At 35.8% G+C, this 21,878-nt stretch overlaps 1 protein-coding gene across 1 annotated transcript in view; it reads left to right on the forward strand.

The window, feature by feature from the left end:
* The window catches only part of Zmat1 (zinc finger, matrin-type 1), a 34,505-nt gene extending 17,057 nt beyond the window's left edge, over nt 1-17,448 (forward strand). The window contains exons 6-7 of the mRNA XM_013035061.1: nt 8,136-8,235; nt 16,146-17,448. Coding sequence (XP_012890515.1) covers nt 8,136-8,235; nt 16,146-17,448 — 1,403 coding nt within the window. The remainder of the gene's footprint in view (nt 1-8,135; nt 8,236-16,145) is intronic.
* The last annotated feature ends 4,430 nt before the right edge of the window (nt 17,449-21,878 follow it).

Below are 21,878 nucleotides of genomic sequence, written 5' to 3' on the forward strand. Positions count from 1 at the left end.
GGAAGTGGCACTGTGGCTCAAGTGGTAGAGTGCTAGCCTTGAGCTGAAGAGCTGAGGGGCAGCGCCCAGGCCCAGAGTTCAGGCCCCACGACCGGACCCCCAAAAAACAATAAAAAATAAAAAACAAAACATACTACTTTATTTTATACTTCATTACTTCTGTTGATTAAGAAGTGATAGCACTCCTGGAATCACAGAATTTTAGAGAAGTAATGACTTTCAAGTCCATGTAGTTTGAATTTTTTTCTAGAAATTATGCCTAAAAATTTTTGGATGACAGTTATTAATCAAATCAAACTTAGGTATTCACATGATTCCATGTTATCTTGAAAACTCAAGAAAGTATTTGAAATTCATATTTGGCAACATCATGCATTCATTAAGTATGGTGTAAGTGTCTCTTGGTTGCTGGACTACTTTTCCTGAAGGAACAAATATGTAAACTAATGGAGTTAAAAACACTGCCTCAATTTCACGAGGCAGTAGACATAATTTTGAATATATATTTTTGCTAGGTAAAGCAGTGAAACATCATTTAAAATTTTTGGTTATTAGAAATGGGAAGGCGAAATGATTCAGGCACAATATAAAGACTAAACCACTTACTCTTCTAATCATATTTAAAAAATTCCCCCCACAGACACCTTCTCAATACTCGTACTTTATCCTCAGCTCACAATTACTTTTCATTTCGTTACTTACTAGAGCCTTTTGCTTTGTGTAAAATGTCCATTGCTCCTGTCTACTTGAACCTCTATTCTTTGTCTTATATAGAACTCCTTATGATCAGTTCATTTGCCTACGTTTCTGTTTTTTGTCCACTTTGTATATTGGCTCTGTTTTATTCATTACCTAGATGTCTCATAGTTCCATACTTGGACTTATTCTACAAACATGATTCAGTCTATTTCCGTGGTTTAGATCCCTTTTGTATGCTGTGACTTTTCCATTAAGACTGAGACTGACATTGGCTAAATGGAAACTACTCTTTCACCTGGACACTTCAAAGGCATCAAATTCACATGTCTATAGTAGGACCTACAATTAAGTGTAATCTTCCCAACAGCACCTTCTTCACTTTCTATATATAATGAAATATTAAGCTGTGGTCATTTTACCTCTGAATATTACTATACCTTTATCTCCAGCTCTAATTTTTATACCCTTCATTTCTAATTTTCTTTTTTTTTCCTTTTTTTAGGTGGGGGGGGGTCCGGTCATGGGGCATGAACTCTGGGCCTGGGCGCTGTCCCTCAGCTCTTCAGCTCAAGGCTAGCACTCTACCACTTGAGCCACAGCACCACTTCCAGCTTTTTTCTTTTTGCTTATGTGGTGCTGAGGAATCGAACCCAGGGCCTCAGGCATGCAAGGCAAGCGCTCTACCACTGAGCCACCTTCCCAGCCCCCATTTCTAATTTTCGTCTTTCATTTCTTCCTAGAGTTTTGCTATTCAGACTATGAGCAGTACCATTGACATCCCCTGGAAGCTTGTTAGAAAAGAAGAATCTGAGGTCCCAGTACACACCAACTGGACCAGAATTGTCATTTTAACAAGACCTCTAGTGATTTATGCTCATTGAGTATTGAAAAACATTACTCTAAATATTACCAAAATGACCAACTGTTGCTAACCCAGTTTTGTCTCCCAATTTAAATGTCTCTCAATTTAAATGCTAGAGTGTTTCCGTTAAAACACATATTTCCATTTTTTTATTTTTTTTAGTTTTTTTATTGTGAACATACTGTACAGAGGGGTTACAATTACATGGGCAAGATAATGAGTACATTTCTTATCAAACATTGCAGCCTCCTCCTTTGTTTACCCTTCACATCCCTTCCCAGCCTCTCCCCCCCTCCCCCACCACCACCAAAGTTGTAAAGTTCGTTTTCCACATGACAACTTGTACTTCTCATTGTTGCAATAAAACACATGTTTCTATATCACTTTTCTTCTTAAAAGTCCATCCGCAGGGCTGGGAAGGTAGCTCAGTGGTAGAGTACTTGCCTGGTGTGGATGAGGCCCTGGGTTTGATTCCTCAGCACCACATAAGCAGAAAAGGCCAGAAATGTTGCTATGGCTCAAGTGGTAGAGCACTAGCCTTGAGCTGAAGAGCTGAGGGACAGCGCCCAGTCCCAGAGTTCAGGCCCCGTGACTGACAAAAAAAACTCCATCAGTGTTTTCTGTTTTGTTTTGTTTTGTTGGTCATGAGGCTTGAACTCTGGACCTGGGCTGGTTAATTGGAGATAAGAATCTCATGGACTTTCTTGCCCTAGCTGGTTTTGAACCGAGATCCTCAGATCTCAGCCTTCCTGAGTAGCTAGGGTTACAGGAGTGAGCCACTAGCTCCCAGCATTGCTTTTGTGTGTTGTGTGTGACACTGGGAATTGAATTCAAGGCCTTGTACTTGTTAGGCGGGCATTCTGAACCACATCTCTGGCCTTTTTTGTACTTGTTATTTTTGAGATAGGATCTCCCTTGCCTGTGTTATAATGTGTCTATTTTAGAGTTCCCACCATTACTAGGATAATAGATTCCATTGTGTCAGCTCTTAGTTTAGAAAGAGTCTTGGGACCTTTTCTGCCCAGGCTAGCCTCAAACCATATTCCTCCCAATCTCAGCTTCACAAATAGCTTAGATTATAAGCATGAACTACTGGCACCTAGTAAATATTTTGTTTTGTCTATACTAGGTTTTGAACTCGGCACTTTGCTAGGCAAGTGCTGTACTACCTGAGTCTACTGTGTGTATGTGTGTGAGGGGGGGAGGGAGAGAGAGAGAAAGAGAGGGAGAGAGAAAAAGAGAGGGAAAGAGAAAGAGAAAGAGAGAAAGAGAGAGAACAATGAGTGATTGTGAGCGCACTGAGGCTTGAATTCATGGCCATTGCCTGGACTCTGTTTTTTAGTTGTTTCTATTTTGTTTTGCTCACTCCACTTCTGTCTTTTTGCCAGTTAATTTTTTATTAGAATTTCATAGCTTTTTGTGCCAGGATTGGCTTTGAACCACCATCCTTAGATCTCAGCCTCCCGAGTAGCTAGAATTAGTGGCATGGGCCATCAGTGCCAGGCACCCACTCTATCTTTAAACATGAAATTTAAGCTCATACCTTTATACCTTCTTGTTACTAGCCTCTTCCAAACTTGCCTTCTACTACCTCCTGCCATGATCTATATGGTTTACTACCTGAAAATTGCTTATAGTTTTCAGAATAACATTAATTTCTTATCTATACCTCTGTGTGTGTTTCCATATTGCCTTGACTATCTCCACAATCTTTTTTTAGATAACTCCTACTTATTCTTAAACATGCTTCTGTTACCTGGAAGCCTTTTCACTTCTTTCAAAGCCAGTTTTCTGTGCTTCCTTAACCTGAATGTCTCTATATGTTTTCCCCACACCCACCCCCATTAGAGAAAACACTTCATCTATTGCATCCATATATCCAGTGTTAGACATAAAACAATGAGACAGAATTAGTCCTATTACAATATAGACTAGTTTAATAAATGAATCCGAGAACAGTTTGTTTTTATTTTTGAGTGTTAGTATGTACTGTTTCAATTTCCTACTGTTTAACATGGATTGATAGATCTCCTGCAAAAGTCCATAGAGATATGTTGTTTTGTCTAGGATTTTAAATAATGTTGATTTGGGCAAGTTCAGAATAGAAGTAAATAGGGCTTCTGAAAGTAGATGCTTGGAAAATATAGCCAACTTCCTTCCACTTGTTAAGGAATTTTTCCTGTCCCTCATCTGAAGGTGTCTGAAATAGTTTCTGAAATAGTTTAGTAGCATTATGTAAATTTAAAGTGACTCAACTATAAGAAGTGCTCACAATCTTGTCTCCAAAGGAGAGTTCATTTATACTCCCTGAAGAATTTAGAAATTATCATCAGTTTAATTAATGTAACCCAGTTCTTGAAGTCTTCACACTAAATTCTGAAGCAGTTTTCGAAGGACAGATTTTCTCTATCTTGACTATTGATTCAGTAATCCTAAACAATTAAAATTTAAAAATAACTGGAGAAATTAAATTATATGATGATAATTTTTAAAGAAAATAGAAAGCAGAAATCCATAGTACAATTGAGAACATGGTAAGTAAAAATAACATGGCTTATTAACTATTCACATTTTGCTCATGTTCTTCTCTCTGTCTTTGCCTTCCTCTATCTGCTCTTGCTTGGATGTATTTCTCTTATATCTAATGTCTTCCCTTTTTCTTGATCATTCTCACTGTGTTTTATTGTCCTTCATCCAACCAAGATCTTACTAACACAGGAATGGGTACCACAACAATATGGAACCAAAGTATGTATGTATTATTTATTTATTGTACTTGTTTCACCTATCTTGCTAATTTCTAGCTCCATTGTTGAATTCGATAGAGCACCCTCACCTGTATCTCAACATATCTAAAATTAAATTACTGATCCTTTGTAAAAACCAACTTGAATTTTCCAAGTTTTTGTCTTTCTAGTAGTACCAGCATTAATTAGTCCCTGTACTAGGATCTTTATGGACATCTCTGACCACTTAATTCCCTACATGCTTTCCATCAGCAAGTATTATCAAATCTTCTTAGAACTATTTCCCTAATTGTTTCACTACATTTCTACTACTATTACCTCACACATTAATGTGAGAACATTCTAGAAAGCTTTACATGCATTTCATATCAACTCTGGATCAACTTTACTCCCCACTTTTTTTCTACTTCTGAATTTAAGATACTGAGCTATTCTATAGCAAACTATGTACATTTAAAAAATGGGTTCCCATGTAGTCTAGGTATTAAACCTCTTTGAGTCTGTAGTCCTTTTTAATTATTTTTTCTTCATTTAACCATTAGCAATGATTTTAAGCAATATAAATCTCCAATAATAATCTTGTATCGATCTACACTTATCCCTCTTCACTATCAGACAAGAAAGAATAGGCCATCAGATAGGGGTTACTTAGAAGTAATTGTTTTGTGCTGGTTCTGGGGCTTGAACACAGGGCCTGAGCACAGTTCCTGAGCTATTTTGGCCAAGACTGACACTGTACCACTTGAGCCACAGTTCTACTTCTGGCTTTTTGGTAATTAATTGGAGAGAAGCGTATCATGGACTTTACTGCCTGGACTGGCTTTGAACCATGATCCTCAGATTTCAGCTTCTTGAGTAGCTAGGGTTACAGGTATGAGCTGCTGGTGATAGGCTTAGAAGTAATTCTTTTTATTTTAAAATTTTATGTGATAGCATAATAATCCAAGATAAATTTAACAGCTGTTGACAATATAAATGCAAAGTAGTGTTGTTTATGCAGTAGTAACAATAGACAGAAACTTAACACTGAATATTATATTCTGTGTCTTATTTTACATGGAAAAAATACATTTTAAAATCTCATGCTTAGAAGTAATGCTTAACTCATAAGTTTTTTAAGTACAACATTCTTTTTAGCCAAGACTGTGTGTATGTGTGTGTGTTCTTACTGTTTTCACTTGTATTCACCCATTCCTCAACTCACTCATTTGTTGGCACACATTTCCTCAGCATTTGCATCTCTACTTTTCCACTTCATTGAAAATACTCCTTACAGTACCCACCAGATTTCTAAATCAAGTGGATACATTTATGACACTTTTGCCTACTTATCCTTTGAACTCTTTTCTTCACTTAAAATTTTTTCCATATATATTTTTATATATACGGAGCAGTTACAGTTACATGAGTAAGGTAATGATTTCATTTCTTATCGAGCATTGTTGCCTCCTACTTTGTTTTTCCCCTACCATCCCTTCCCTCCCTACTTCCTCAACTCTTCCCTACCCCTCTGAAGTTGTATAGTTCATTTCAACATAGTGTCTTGTACATCTCAGTTACAATAGGTCAACCTATATCTTTATTTCAGCATTTTGTTATTTCCTTTCCCCTCCCCAATTTAGAAAAATGTATATACAAGATGCAGGGCACCAGAATCAAATACACTGTAAGCAGGGGTTATACCATGGGGGAAGAACATAAAAAATTAAAAAATGATCACATGGTACATTATAAATACATTGAAAACAACATCAAGAAAGATAAAACCTCTTGTGTCCCTACCTTGGGGTTCATTTCGCTTAGCATTATCGTATATGGTAATATGTACATACCTTTTGACCTTTTCTGCTTGTCCTAGACATATACTAGTCATTGCAAATAAGGGAAACCATGGCACTTATAGTTTTTTGGGCCTGGCTTACTTCACTTAATATATTTTTTTCCAAGTCTTTCCATTTCCTAACAAATGGGGCAGTGTCATTCTTTCTGATGGAGGCATAGAATTCCATTGTGTAAATACACCACATTTTCTTGATCCATTCATCTACTGAGGGGCATTTGGGTTGGTTCTATATCTTAGCTATGGTAAATAGTGCTGTGATAAGCATAGTTGTGCTGGTAGCTTTAGTATAGCCTTGTTTGTGATCGTGTGGGTAAATGCCCAAAAGTGGGATTGCTGGGTCATAGGAGAGCTCTATGTGGAGTCTTTTGAGGAGCCTCCATACTGCTTTCCAAAGTGGTTGAACAAGTTTACACTCCCACCAACAATACAGTAGAGTTCCCTTACAGTTCCTATTTTATACTTAACTGACTCTTTTGAAATGGTTACTAGCAATTTGATTTGAGAATTTTGTTTTCAATTTTATCCTGTGAATGGGGCTCACTGAAATTCTCTTTTCTAAAATCTGTGGAAATTTTTTTGGTGACAATATACTACAATGATTTCTGGTGAAGAGAGTAAACAATTGTTGTTGCTGGGTGCAGGTGGCTCATTTCTGTAATCCTAGCTGTGCAGGAGGCTGAGACCTCAGGATTGTAGTTCAAAGGAAAGTCTGTGAAACTCTTATGTCCAATTAATCACCATAAAACCAGAAGTGGAGCTGTGGCTCAAAGTGGCAGAGCACTAGCCTTAAGCAAAAGAGCTCAAGGATAGCACCCAGGCCTTTAGTTTAAACTCCACTACCAACCAAAATTATATATATATATATATGCATATATATTCATTGTTTTTACTTAATCTTTTGGGATATTTCATGGGTATGTTGGATAGAAAAAGAATTAGAGGCAACTAAGTATAGTGGCACATTCTGTGATCCCTACTACTCACAAGACAGTGATAAGAGGATCATAGTTCAAGGCCAGGCCAAGCCAAAACAACAAAAACAACCAAAGACTAGCAAGACTTTATCACAAATTAATTAATTAATTTAAAAAGCCAGGCTAGGTGACATACATCTGTAATCCCCGCTACTTGAGAAGCAGATTTAGGGATATCATTGTGTGAGTCCAATCTGTGCAAAACAGGAGACCTGATCTGAAAAATAAAACTAGAAGTAAAGGGACTAAGTTCACAGCTCCATGTAGTAGAGTGTTGTTTAGCAAGCATGAAACTAAGAGTTCAATTCCCAGTACTACACTGCTCCCCCCAAAAAAGGAAAGAAAGGAGGGAAAAGATAGAGACAGAAAGAGAAGGAAGAGAACTAGAGACAAAGAAACAAAATGAGGTTCGTTAAGACATGAATAAAGATTAATTAACTATGGTAAATTTGAAATGTCGAGTACACCTCCTTATAACAATAAGCAAGCAGATTATGAATTCTTAGGAAGTAAGTCAAGGTTAAAAACACGGTGTAGTATAAAGAATTCTGGTTCTTTTTTTTTTTATTTTGTCGTGGGGTTTGAACTCTGGGCTTGGGCGCTGTCCTTGTGCTCTTCAGCTCAAGGCGAGCGCTCTACCTCTTGAGCCACAGCACCACTTCTGGTTTTCTAGCGGTTTATTGGAGATAAGAGTCTCGTGAACTTTCCAGCCCGGACTGGCTTTGAACCGCGATCCTCACATCTCAGCCTCCTGAGTAGCTAGGATTATAGGCGTGAGCCACCGGCGCCCGGCTAAGAATTCTGGTTCTTAAATTAATACGCATGTGCTTTAAGAGGCTAACTCTTTGACTAATTGGTTCTGAGACTCTGACAAAGTCATTTGCCTATGTGGGCCCAATCTTGGAACAATTTAACTAGCTGGTCTTGAATACATTTTTAGCCAGATCTAACAATAGGTGATTGTAATTGTATCCACACTGACCTTTTAAACTTGAACTTTGATTTTTCAGCAGTTCATATGCGTACTTACATATGTCGTATTTGCCGCATCATCTTTACATCTCTGAATATGTTCCGGTCTCACATGCAAGGAAGTGAGCATCAAATTAAGTAAGTGGTTTTTGCCAAAATAGTCCTATGATAACAAAGACCAAGGCTTCATCCTCACTTTTATTCCAGGCCTGAGAATTTTTTTATTAGCATATATTGATTGCACAAAATAATTGGTTTCATTGTGATATTATCATACATGCATATGACATACTTTTATCAAATTTAACCCCATTAGCTTCTCTTATGCTCCATCTCTTTTCCTTAAACTCTTTCCTAGTAGCTTCTATTCTACTTTGATGCCTTTTAATTTAGATTCCACATATAAAAGAATCCATGCATGTTTCTGAGCCTAGCTTACTTTGCTAAAATTATTATTTCTAGTTCCATTCATTTTTCTGAAAATTTATTTGTTCTTTTGGCTATATAATACATATATATATATATACACACATACATATAGATGTATATACACACATCTATATGTATGTGTGAGTGTGTGTATATATATATATATATCACATTTTATTTTTCCATTCATCTAGCTATGGACTGTTTCCATAACTTACCTATTGTCAATAGTGCTACAATAAACATAGGTGTTCATGTAACTTTGGTTCCTTCTGGTACACATCCAGTAGATGTACAGTCCGACCATATTGTAGTTCTATTTTTAGTTTTTTGAAGATTCTCCAGACTTATTACCATAATGACTTGACTAATTTACATTCCCTGCAACAGTGTATTAGAGTTCTTCTCCTCCTACCTCCACCGGCATCCTCACCAGCATTTGTTGTTTGTTTCTTTGATGGCTGCCATTCTGACTGGGATGAGGTGGAATTTCAATGTAATTTTGATTAACATTTACCTGATGGCTGAAGATGTTGGACTTTTTTTTTCATGTATGTATTGGCCATTTGTATTTCTTCTTTAGAAAACTGTTCACTCCAGTTCACTCCATGGACCAGATTGTTTTTTGCAGCTTAATTTTTAAAATTCTGTATATATTCTTCTAATTTCATTATAATAACTGTCAAAAATTTTCTTCAATTCTACAGATTGTTTATTCATTCTGGTAATTGGCAGTACAGAAGCTTTATAATCTTATATAATACCATTTGTCAATTCTCAAGATTCTTTCTTGAGCTTTCTATCCCCAAAGTCATTGCCTATGCCTACATCTTGTTTGTTCTACGTTTTCTCCTAGTAGAATCAAAGTTTCCAATCTCAACTGTTTTGAGTTGATTGTTGTTCAAGTTGAAAGACAGAGATCTAGTTTCAGTCATGTATATGTAAATATCAAATTTTGAAGAGGATATCTTTTCTCAAGTGTATGCCTTTGGCTCCTTTGTCAAAGATCACATGTCTGTAATTGTGTGATTTTATTTCTAGCTTTTCTACATTGGTCTTCATGCCTCTTTTGGTGTCAGTAGCATGTTGTAGTCATTACTATGATTCTATAGTATAATTTGAAGTTAAGTATTGTGATAGCCCCAGTGTTGCTTTTATTCTTGGGATTGCTTTGGTTATTTCTCAAAGGTTAGCATAGTTCAAGGGATTCAGGGTAGCTTGTGCTTCCATATGCATTTTAGGCTTGATTTTTCTATTTCTTTCTTTCTTTTTTTTTTTTGTCGGTCGTGGGGCTTGAACTCTGGGCCTGGGCGCTGTCCCTCAGCTCTTCAGCTCAAGGCTAGCACTCTACCACTTGAGCTACAGCGCCACTTCCGGTTTTCTGGTGGTTTATTGGAGATAAGAGTCTCACGGTCTCTCCTGCCCGGGCTGGCTTTGAACCACAATCCTCAGATCTCAGCCTCCTGAGTAGCTAGGATTACAGGCGTGAGCCACCAGCGCCCGGCTCTATTTCTTTCTTTGGTGAAAGGTTTTAGAATTTTGATGGGGATTGCACTAATTTCACATATTACCGTTGTTAATTTAGCCAGGCTTGTTATCTTGTTATTGACCTGTTGTATATATAACAGGTTATATATATAACAGGTTATATATATCAATATATATAAATAACACCTTGGTTCAGTTTTTCTGGCAGAATATATATATATATATATATGTATATATACATATATGCTTATCCATTTCTTCTACATTTTACAGTTTATTGAAGTATAAGTTTTCAAAATATTCCCTAATAATTCTCTCAATTGTAATGTATCTGTTGTAGTATTTCTTTATTCCTCTTTATTTTCTTTAATTTGGGCATTCTTTGTCTTTCTTTTGGAAACTTTGCTAAGGGTTTGTCCATAATGTTTATCTTTTCAAAGAACTGTCCCTTCATTTCATTGAGTCTTTGTGTTGTTCTTTTAGTCCCCATTTCATCTCTCTTGTTTATTATTTCTTTCCTTCTAGTAATATTGTGCCAGATTTGTTCTTGTTTTTATAAGTTATTGAGTTGTGTCATTAGGCTATTTGTTTGAGGTCTCACTGATTTATAATGTAGGCACTGATGACTATAAACTTTCCTCTCAAGACTGCCTTTGCTATTTCCTAAAAGTTCTGATAAGTTGTGTTTTAATTTTCATTACATTTAATTCTAGAAAGTTTTTTTCTCCCATGATTTTTTCAATAACCCACTGATCATTCAAAAGACTATTGTTCAATTTCCATTCATTTGTATATTTTCTGTAGGTTGGCTTTCTGTTGATTTCTAGTTTTATTCCATTATGATCTGGTAAGATACAAGAAATTATTTCAGTATTTGTACTTGTTAAGACCTCCATTATGGCCTAAAGTGTGATCTAGCTTGGTAAGCAGAATCCATGAGTTGACAAAAATGTATTTTTGTGCTATTAAATGAAATATTTTGTAGATGTCTGTTATGTAATTTTAATTTATGATATAGTTTAACTTTGAAGCTTCTGGGAGTTTTTTTGTCTGAATGATCTATGGATTGATTATCCACTATTATTATGTCTAGACTTCTCTGTTCTTTTTGCCCAATAATGTGTTTTATACAATTTGATACACCAGAATTCAGCACATATATATATATATATATATATATAATTGCTATATATTTTTAATTAAATTAGTTCATTTATTCATATGTAGTAATCTTCCTTATTGTTTCTAATTTTGGTTTGAAGTCTTCTTTGTCAGATATGGTATTGCTACTTAAGCTTGCTTTTGGATTCTGTATTCTTAGAACTTTTACCATCCTTTCAGTTTTACTCTGCATGTCTTTACCAATGAGGTAAGACTATGGGTTTTGTTTTTAAATCCAATCAGCTATTCTTCATCTTTTAATTGGAAAGTTGAAACCATTTACATTTAGGGTTATTAATGAAAAACTTGTACTAATTCTCATTGTTGTGTGTGTTAAACCCAGAGCCTTGAACATGTTAGGCAAGCATTTTATTACTAAGCTACTCCCTAGCCCTTGTGTTTGCTTACTGCCTTTTTCCCCTGAAATATTGTGTATTCCTTTTTTCACTCATTCATCTTAGAGGCTTGCTGTTTTGCTAAGTTAATAACATTTGATTCTTTCTTAATTCTTATTTAACTGTTCTTTTAGTGTGATTTATTATTTTCCAAGTCTTCATAGTTGTATATATTATCTTTCTTTGTCTGTATATAGGACTGCTCTGGGTATCTTCTAAAATACTGGCATCTGTTCATGAATTGGTTTATGCATATCAAAGAAGGTCTTCTTAAATGTTAAAGGATGACATTGCTGGATATAGTAATCTTGATTGGCAGTTCTTTCTTTCTTTTTTTATTGTGAAAATACCGTACAGAGGGGTTACAATTACATGGGCAAGGTAATGAGTACATTTCTTATCAAGCATTATTGCCTCCTCCTTTGTTTCCCCTTCCCATTTCCCCACACACACACACACCCTGTCCCCCGCCTCCCCCACCAAAGTTGTAAAGTTCATTTTTTGACATAATACCTTTGTTTGAAGTACATCATTTTATGCCTGCTTGGCCTTTAAGGTTTCTGCTACTGAGTCAGCTTTTATTCTGATCGGTTTGCCCTCGTAAGTGATTTGGTGCTTCTTACAGCATTTGATATTCTTTACTTGTACATTTAGCAGTTTAACTATAATATGACAGATATGTTCATTTTGAATCATGTCTTATTGGGATACTAAAAGCCCCCTGTGTCTGGATGTCCATATATTTTCCTTGATTTAGAATTTTTTTGCTATTATATCACTAAGTAGTGTTTTTGTGCTTTTTTTGTTGTTGTTGTTGGTACCACAGTTTGCACTCAGGACCTCACGCTTAGTAGGCTTGTTTTCTAGACTTGTTTGTTCTAACCACTTGAGCCATGCTTCCACTCCAGCCCATTTTTTGTTGGCTGTTTTGGAGTTGAAGTCTGATGGACTTTCTTGCTTTGAACTTTGATCCTTCAGATATCAGCCACCTAAAGTGTTGGATTACAGGTGTGAGCCACCTGTACCAGGCTCCAAAAATTCTCAAGGTTTGTTTCTGGGATAAATTTGTGTTCTCTATGTCTTTAATGTTGTCGTCATTTTCTTGCATTTTTTTTTACTATCTGAATGTACTAATGCACCCATCTTGTCTTCAAACCCTGGCATTCTTTCTTCTGCTTCCATATTGCTTATTAGTCATGATTGCTGGTGTCCTTTTTATTTAATGTCCTTTTTATTTACTGTTTTCATTTTTAATTTTTCTTTGTGTGTCTGTGTGTGTATTTGTACTGAGGACTTGAATTCAGGGTCTTATACTCTTGGTTATCTTTTGGGCTCTTGATTGGAATTTCCAAGATTTCTATTTGGTTTATTTCAGAATATTTCTTTGCTGGGTTTCTTATTCATAACCTTATTTTCTTACTTTGATGGTTTCTTTGTATTCTTATTTGAAATCATAGATCATCTTTTGAAAATAGGCTTTTGAGACATAGGATAAATAATATCAAATAAGATAACGTTGCATGTATATACAGAGATTGCATAAGAAATATCAGTGAAAGAGTGAGAAGATAGGTAGGAAAAGAGGTAGCAATAGATGAAACAGAGATGATTAAATTAAAATGCATGCACATGTGAATTACCATAGTGAAACCCCTTTATACAATTAATACACACTTAAAAATAGACAGGAAATCAAAACAAGTTTTATTGAGGGTGGGTACACTGGAGTCATGAGGGCCAAGGTAGAGGGTGTATGGGAGTAGATATTGTTGAAGTAGTATATTTGCATGTACAAAAATATAATAATGAAATCTGCTGAAATTGTTTTAAGAAATTGGGAAGTAGGATGAAGGAGAGTGAAGAAGGGGGTGAGTTTGATCAGAGTACATTTTGTGCAAGTGTATGGAAATGTCACAGTGAAACCTCTTTGCACGACTAACATATGCTATTAACATGTTTTTGAAAAGAGTCTTTTGAATTCTTTGTCCAGCATTTCATCTGATTCAGTAACTTTGAATTACTTATTGAAGAGTTAGAAACTTCTGGAGGAGTCATGTTGCCTTAGGTTTTCTTATTCCTGGTGTTATGTTGTGATTTGAGCAGAGTTCTTCCATTTTTATGTAGGAGTCTTCTTAGTGATCAGCTCAATTCCCAATATCTCAGTAGCAGTAGCAACAATACAAAAAGCAAACAAGATCTCTAAGTATAAAACCAGAAACACTCAATCCCATCAATAATGCAAATGAAGTGGTTAAAAATGATAGGAGAACTGGCTGGGCACCAGTGGCTCATGCCTGTAATCTTAGCTACTCAGAAGGCTGAGATCTGAGGATTGTGGCTCAAAGCCAGCCTGTCAGAAAAGTCCATGAGACTCTTTCTCTAATAAACTACTCAGAAAAGCCAGAAGTGGTGTTGTGGCTCAAGTGGTAGAGCCCTAGCCTTGAGCACAGAAAGGCTTAGGGACAGTGCCCGAACCCCAAGTTCAAGCCCCAGGATTTGCAAAAAAGCAAAAGAAAAATGAAGAAGCTAAAAAAAAATTGGAAGTGGAGCTGTGGCTCAAATGGTAGAGCACTGGTTGTTGAGCACATAAAGCTTCAGAACAGCACCCAGACACTGAGTTCAAGCCCCAGGACTGGCACACATACACACACACACACACACACACACACACACACACACACACACAATTATGATGGCAAATTTAAGGAGTTGAAGGCATGGCTCAATTAGTAGAGCACTAGCCAATGACCAAAAACAGGTATTGAAGTTTGAGACCTGATTTTGGATCTAAAAAGGAAAAAAAAACAATTCTCAGGTTTGGAGGCATGGCTCAATTGGCAGAGCACTAGCCAATGAACAAAACATCAGGTATGGAGTTCAAGTCCCAGTCTTGGACCTAAAAATTAATAAATAAAATAAATAAAATTTAAAATCTAATAAAGGTAAAATTAATGATAAAGTAATAAAAAGGGAAAGTAGGGGGAAGCAGAATAGAAAGGGATGCAATATGTAAGAAGAATAGATAAACGATTAAAAATAGTGAGGGAACTGGGATACAGGGAGGGAAGGGGAGACATTGTCCACAAAGAAATGTACTCATCTAACTTAGGTAACTATGACCCCTGTGTACATCATATTTATTATAAAAATAACAAACCCCAAATGAAACCATTCGAAAAAAGAAAAAAATCCAGAAAAATAAGCCCAGAAATTTCTCCTTGCTGAGACTGGGACACTCCTTACTTCTTTCTTGGCCTCTGCGTTGAGTTTGTCATATAGAAGGTGAATTCTAAAGTTCTTTCTAAATTCTAAACAGGTTGAACTAGGTCAGGTAGTATGGAGGCTAATGCCTGTATCACCTTGCCTACATGCTCAAACTAAAACAATATACCTACATGGCTGTTTTCACCCAAGTGAACTTTGTGTGCAAGCCTAGAATGACTTTAAGAGCTCTCTGTATGTCATTCTTGCCAGCCAAGCTTGTAGACCACTTGACTGAGTGACCCTTCACACATAACATGCTTCATTATTGAGAAATGCCCAAACAGTGGAAGATTGTCTTCTATTGTCTCTGAACCTCTGTATGTGATAAAGGCAATAAAAACCAAAACAGTCTTTGCTAGGGTCAGACTTGGAGGAACAGCTGCTGATGCTGAGTGATTCTTCCAGATCTAGCCACATAAGTCTCCTTCCCAGACATGTGCAGAAATATACACACAACTGGTCTTGTTCTTCTCAGAGATCCAACTGCTGCTATTGAATGAAAGCTCTTTCTGCTTGCCTCTCTGATAGACACCATGCTTCCCAACATTCAGACTTATATCCACAAACTGTGTCCAAGTCACAGTCAGTTTCCAGGGCTCACACGAGGTCTCAAAGTGTCTACTTAATAAGCCAGTGAAGCAGAAAAGTTGTTGGAATTTTACGATGTAAAACTGTGAGAACTTCTTTTCTACCTAGCAGTAATGTCAGATCGTAGGATTCTTCTTAAAGATGTCTCTTTTTGCAGCATTTGTGACTAAGCTGGTAAACCTAGCACTGGCTTGCTAGTACAAATCTTCTGTCTTAAATTGTGCCGGATTCTTCACTCAAAACACTCACCAACCGCTTCCTTCTCTCTTTTGCTTGTAACCCTTTTACACATCCCCTTTTGTATAATGGATGATAAAGTTCTCTGTCTTACAGTTCTACAGTCCAATATTTCTGAGTTTTACGGTTGCTGACTATTTCATTCTATTGACTTTCTATAACTCCCACTTGTCCTGGCAGCCCACAATTGTTCTCTTTCAATTTCATAAAACCACATTAAAGTACTGTGTTTCTTTGATTTTTTTTCATCTTCTGATTCTGAGGAACAAATTTTGCACAAAAATTGTGAGGTTCTGAGAAATATCTGACTATATCTGAATATTACTACTGTTTCATTTTAGCACATACATCCTTTTTAACTCTGATAAAGAAGTAATTTTTATAATTTGCTTGAACTTTTATTAATTTTATTAATTTTGAGAGCAAAGACAATATTCAGGACAAAAAAATTCTAGTTACAAGAACTTTCTGTTATTATCCTTGCAGAGAATCCTTTGTAATCAACCTAGTGAAGAATTCAAAGAAGACACAAAACCATTACCAAGATGAATGTGCCAATTATATCAAAGTGCAGAAATCCAGAGAGCTTGACTCCACAACTTGTTTCAGAAAGATGGAAGACAATTCTTTGGAAACACATGGGTACAGAGAAGTTGATTCCAGACGCAGATTTAAAATTTTTGAACAAAACATCCCATTTGAACCTTTCCAGACATATTCAGGACCATACAACAATCCACAAGCAGTAGAAAACCAGTTACCTCATCATTTACCAACTCATTCAAAGACACAAGATTCTTTCCAAGATGAACTTGAAGATTACATCAAGGTTCAGAAATCCAGAGGTCTGGAGCCCAAAACTTGTTTTAGAAATATGAGAGAAAACTTTATGAACCATGAATACAGAGAAACAGTGGATTCTGGGCCCAAACAAAGAATGGCTCAGCAAAGATTTTCATTTGACGGTTCCCACACCTACCAACAACAATACAATCCTTTACCAGTGGAAGGCCAGTTACCTCATTGGTTAACATCTGATTCAAACAAGACAAATGACTCTTTCCAAAATGAACTTGAAGATTCCATTGAAGTGCAGAAAGCCACAGGATTAGAGCCAAAGACTTGTTTTGGAAAAATACTCAGTATCTCTATGGAAACTCACAAGTATGGAGAAATGGTTGATAACAGACCCAGACAAAGAATATTTGAACAAAGACACCCATTTGAGACTTTCCAACACTACATGAGACCATATAGTAGTTCACAGGCTATGCAAAACCAGTTCTCTCATTCACTACCTGCTCATGACAGCAAAAGGAGACAAGAATCTGTGAATCATCATCACCACACTAAAGAATACTCAAAAAAACCAGTACCCCTCAGCTTTAGTCAGCATAAAAATAACTCTGGCTCACACAGTGTAGAATGTGAAGTTTACAAGCACCTCCCCTTAGAAAATGTTACCCAGGACCATCAAGAAAGTCATAAACACAGACATCAGAAGAGAAAACTACACCCAGGGGAAAGCAAAGGAAGGCCAGAGAAGGAGCAATCCAAACATAGAAGGAAAAAGAGTTACAATTTAGACAAAGATGAGAGCATCAAACAAAATAAAAGATGGGAAGATAAAGTCAAGATCAGTTCAGGAAAACTTAAGCATCGAAAAAATAAAAAAAGCCATGAAGCATCCTCTGAGAAAGAACGGAAACACAAGAAAGAGAAAAAGAAATATATTGAAGAAAGGACAGAAGAAGAAATACTTTGGGATGAGTCAATTCTTGGATTTTGAGCTATAAGTTCACCCATGGATGTTTTAAGGAAAATAATATTGACTTGGATAAAGACAGGAATGTCCAATAAGAGATAGATGAAAGTGTCAGTTCAGGAAGCTTAGTATTTTGTGTTCGCACAGAAATTGAAATTGAATTGAAAGAAGAAATAAACATACAAGGAAGCTTAAATCGAGCTTTGAGAACATAACATCAGACAAAAAGAAACTAATTGAAAAGAGAAGTGTCAATATTTTGGGGTGAGTCTACTGTTGAATTTTAAGCTTTTATTTACCCAAGAAACCAATTGAGAATGTTAAGTTATATAAAGAAAAAAGTATCAGATGGGAAACCAAAAGGTAGATGCAGTCAGTGTCAGTTGAGGAAAGCTGAATTCCTCCTTTCCTCCCTCCCTTTTTTCCTTCCCTCCTTTTTTCCATTCTCTGGAACCCTAAATGAAAGAAGAAACTCATAAGCCTGAACCTAGTGACTGAGAAAAAGAGAACAGAAGAACAGAAGAACAAAGAGAGAAAGAAAACTACTGAAAAAATAAGACTCAATATTTTGGGATGAGTCTGCTCTTGGATTTTAAACTCTCTAGCTTTGTTTTCTTAAAATTTGAAATTGTAGACTGAAAAGTTTAGTTTCATGAAACTTGTGTTACTTGAATTTTCTGTGTGGAAGCATAATTTAATCTTTATCAAAAGCCAAGTGAAGTGAAAGTATTCAATATGTTTTCATCAAATTACTTTCATTTCGTAAGAAGATACAAACAACGAATAATTGTTATCTGATTCTTACATATTATGTAGTTTTCCTAAATGGTGTTATTTCTACTGTGTTCATAAAACTGCAGTATATTTAATTTTTTTATCCATTAGGGAAATTATTTTAAATGAGAGGATTACCAAATGTTGTTTATAACCAAACCACCCTGAATTCACCTGATCTTGTTTTAATCTTGGAAACGTGGTGGAGCTGTCAGAGAGCAAACCTTGCAGAATCCATTCCTTTTTGGATTTGCATTAGAGTTGATAATATTTTATTACTGTTGTGTGTTTGTTCATGGTTCTCAGTATCTTTACAGGAAATATATGAAAGAATTTAGACTGGTTTTTTCTTTGTTAAATGTAATTTGGAGTGTATTTTTGTATTTTCTACTTTTGGAAGTGGAAAACAAAATAGTCTATAATAAACTTAAATGATATATACTTTATAAAAGTTCTCAAAAAGTATAGATAAAAAGCAGTCTATATTCTGGAAATGTTTATATATTAAAGTATTCTAATTTCTACTTCTTGCTTAATGTAAATGATCATTTTCTTCGTAAAAGTGATTATTCTAAGGGTGAGTGGCAATAATTAAACAGTATTTACTTTATCCTCAGGGGAGATCACAGTTCACAGACATAACTATTTCCATTTCTTCTACATCATGAGCAATACAAGCTAGTATCCAATCTTTAGCACAGTTTAAGCTTAGCAAAATACCATCAACTAATTACTTGAAACTTAAGAAGGAAAATTTTAAAGGAGTAGAGGGGTCATGAGGGTTTATTACCTTTCAATTCTTTGGTTTTCAATTTTTATACTCTATTTCTCCCTTTTTATGATCATCACCTCCTGTAGGCATTTGAGAATCACTACTGTGTCACATCATTCCAATCTAGGATTTGTCTTAGTTGTACAATCAAGTTGTCATGTAAAGTAAACATATTTAATATGTTACAATTGATTCTTATTTAATATGTTGAATCAGAATCCAATATAGAGTTGCTAAGAATAGGAACAATAAGCTAATATATCTTGCCAATCCTTGCAAAAATAAGTAAACTTTGCCATTTTCCCCTTGTGATTTGAATAAATATGTGCTGAAGCATTGTATTATTGGTTGGCTTTATAGCTAGTTGAATGAATAATACAAAACAACTAGATGTTAATAAAATCAACTTTGCTTCTATTAGACATTTGAAGGAAATGGCAGCGGGGTGGATGAAGGGGGGGAGTGGAATCCATGGCAGAGCAAATAAGCTGGATTTTCAACCTAGGCAAATTCTCTTTTTTGAGCACATACAAAAATGTATTTTTCACAGAAAATGCAAAATAAGTACAAAAGAATTATTATAATTTTTAAGTTGGTAATATTCTTTCATAAATCCACTTTTGACCTAATCTGAGAAGGATTCATATCTATATATATATATGGAGGAATTCATATATATGCCAACATATATGAATGATATATGATATATAGCATAGATGTATTCATTAGGATAGTAATTGTTTGAAAATATATAAAAAGTATTGCATGAAGAATAGCCACATATGGTTTTAAGCTTTGGTGGGTAAATCATTTAAATTATAGGAAGTGGGGGTATGGCTCAAGTGTTAGAGCACCACCCTTGAGCAAACAGCCAAATCAAAGTGAGAGGCCCTAAGTTCAAGTCCCAGTATTGGCACATAAGAAAGTAAATAATAAACAAACAAATACGGTGGTATGGAGAGTGGAGGGAAAGAAGATGGTGTGGTATTGATTCAGTATTAGCTAGGAAAATGTCTTTTACAGATTTTAAGACAGAAACATTTTTGCCAAAAATAAATGTCATGTAACTAGAAAACTTCTACACTTTTTGGTTGTAGCTGGTGACAAGGACCTGGAACTCATCTTTGATACATTTCTTCTCCTCTCATTCTCTGGCTCTGAGTACTTGGAGGTAAGAGTATGTATAAATAATGGCATTTAAATACATGTGCAGAATCTAAAATGATCTTCGCTTCTGGAGATGTGTGGTGCATCTAAGATAAAATTTAATAATACTAATTGCAAAACCTACATTTGTGTATGGAAAACAACACAAAAATACTTGAGGAGAGCCGGGCACTGGTGGCTCACGCCTGTAATCCTAGCTACTCAGGAGGCTGAGATCTGAGGATCGCGGTTCAAAGCCAGCCCGGGCAGGAGAGACCGTGAGACTCCTATCTCCAATAAACCACCAGAAAACCGGAAGTGGCGCTGTAGCTCAAGTGGTAGAGTGCTAGCCTTGAGCTGAAGAGCTGAGGGACAGTGCCCAGGCCCAGAGTTCAAGCCCCACGGCTGACAAAAAAAAAAAATATTTGAGGAGACTTAGTTTAAGGTATTACAAGTGAAAACAATGTAGGGAAACGTATTACATTTGGTTTAAAAGAATAATATTGAGACATAAATTCACATATAACCAGAGACAAATACAAATATATTGAAAACCCTGCACAGAACAAGTAATTAATAATGCCTAACTTCAGATATATATATATATATATATATATATATGCAGATGTGTAGATATGTAGATATATAGATATCTTAAATGGAACTAAAGATACAGGAAGCAAACAGACTGGATTTGAAAAAATAATATTCAAATTACTGAAATTATAAAATGTATTTATTAATTTATATATTTTGCTGTCCATGGGGCTTGAACTTAGGGCCTGGGCTCTGTCCCTGAGCCTCTCTGTGCTCAAGACTAGAGCTCCACCACTTGAGCCACAGTGGCACTTCCAGCTTTTTCTGTTTTTGTGGTATTGAGGAATCAACCCCAGGGTTTTATGCATGCTAGTCAAGCACTCTACCACTAAGTCACATTCCTAATCTTCAAATTACAAATTTTAAAAATTAGAAGTTTTGAAGAATATGACTGTCTTTGGAAAAAATCAGTATTTTGTCATATGCATGGATTGAGCAAAGAATCAGTATGTGCTAGGAAGGAAGGAACTTGAGGAAAGAAAATGAACACAGGTTCTGTTCTCAAAAAAACTCAGTATCCAATAGAGAAGATAGAACATGAACAGGTAATTGCAACATGAATGTGATAAAAGCTATGATAAGTATGATGAAAAGTGTTGCGTATAGCAAGAGTAATGAGCTTAATGGATGGGAAGAGGCATCCAAAACTAAGTTCTGTCTGTTCAAGGATTTATTCCTTCAAAACTGGAGGCATGGCCCAAGTAGTTGAGTACCAGCTAGAAGTGGAAAAAAAAACAACAAAGCATGAGGCCCTAAGACTGACATTAAGAAAATGTAACAGATACTGAAAACTTAATATAGCCAAAGTAGAATTCTGCTTCTGCCATTACTAGTCACTCACCTCCTAGTTTCTCTTATCTATCAAACCTTTATGCAGTTGCTCAAGCTAGAAATCATACTTTTCTTCCCTCAATTAAGCATGAGAAATTCCTCATGAACATATCACCAACATATCTACCTTAATGTTCAATTTCCTCCACCTTCACTGCCATTATCCTAATCAGAGACATCAGTATTTCTTGATCAAACTAGGAAAACAGGTTTGAGAGCAATTGAATCATTTGAAGACATTACAGGTAAGTGAAGAAAACTAAATTGAATCATTGAGATAAAAGCTGTAGTGAACAAAGTCTTTGAGGATTTAGGAACTATCCATCATATATTT

Source organism: Dipodomys ordii, unplaced genomic scaffold, assembly GCF_000151885.1.
Source record: "Dipodomys ordii isolate 6190 unplaced genomic scaffold, Dord_2.0 Scaffold203, whole genome shotgun sequence".
NCBI lineage: Eukaryota > Metazoa > Chordata > Mammalia > Rodentia > Heteromyidae > Dipodomys > Dipodomys ordii.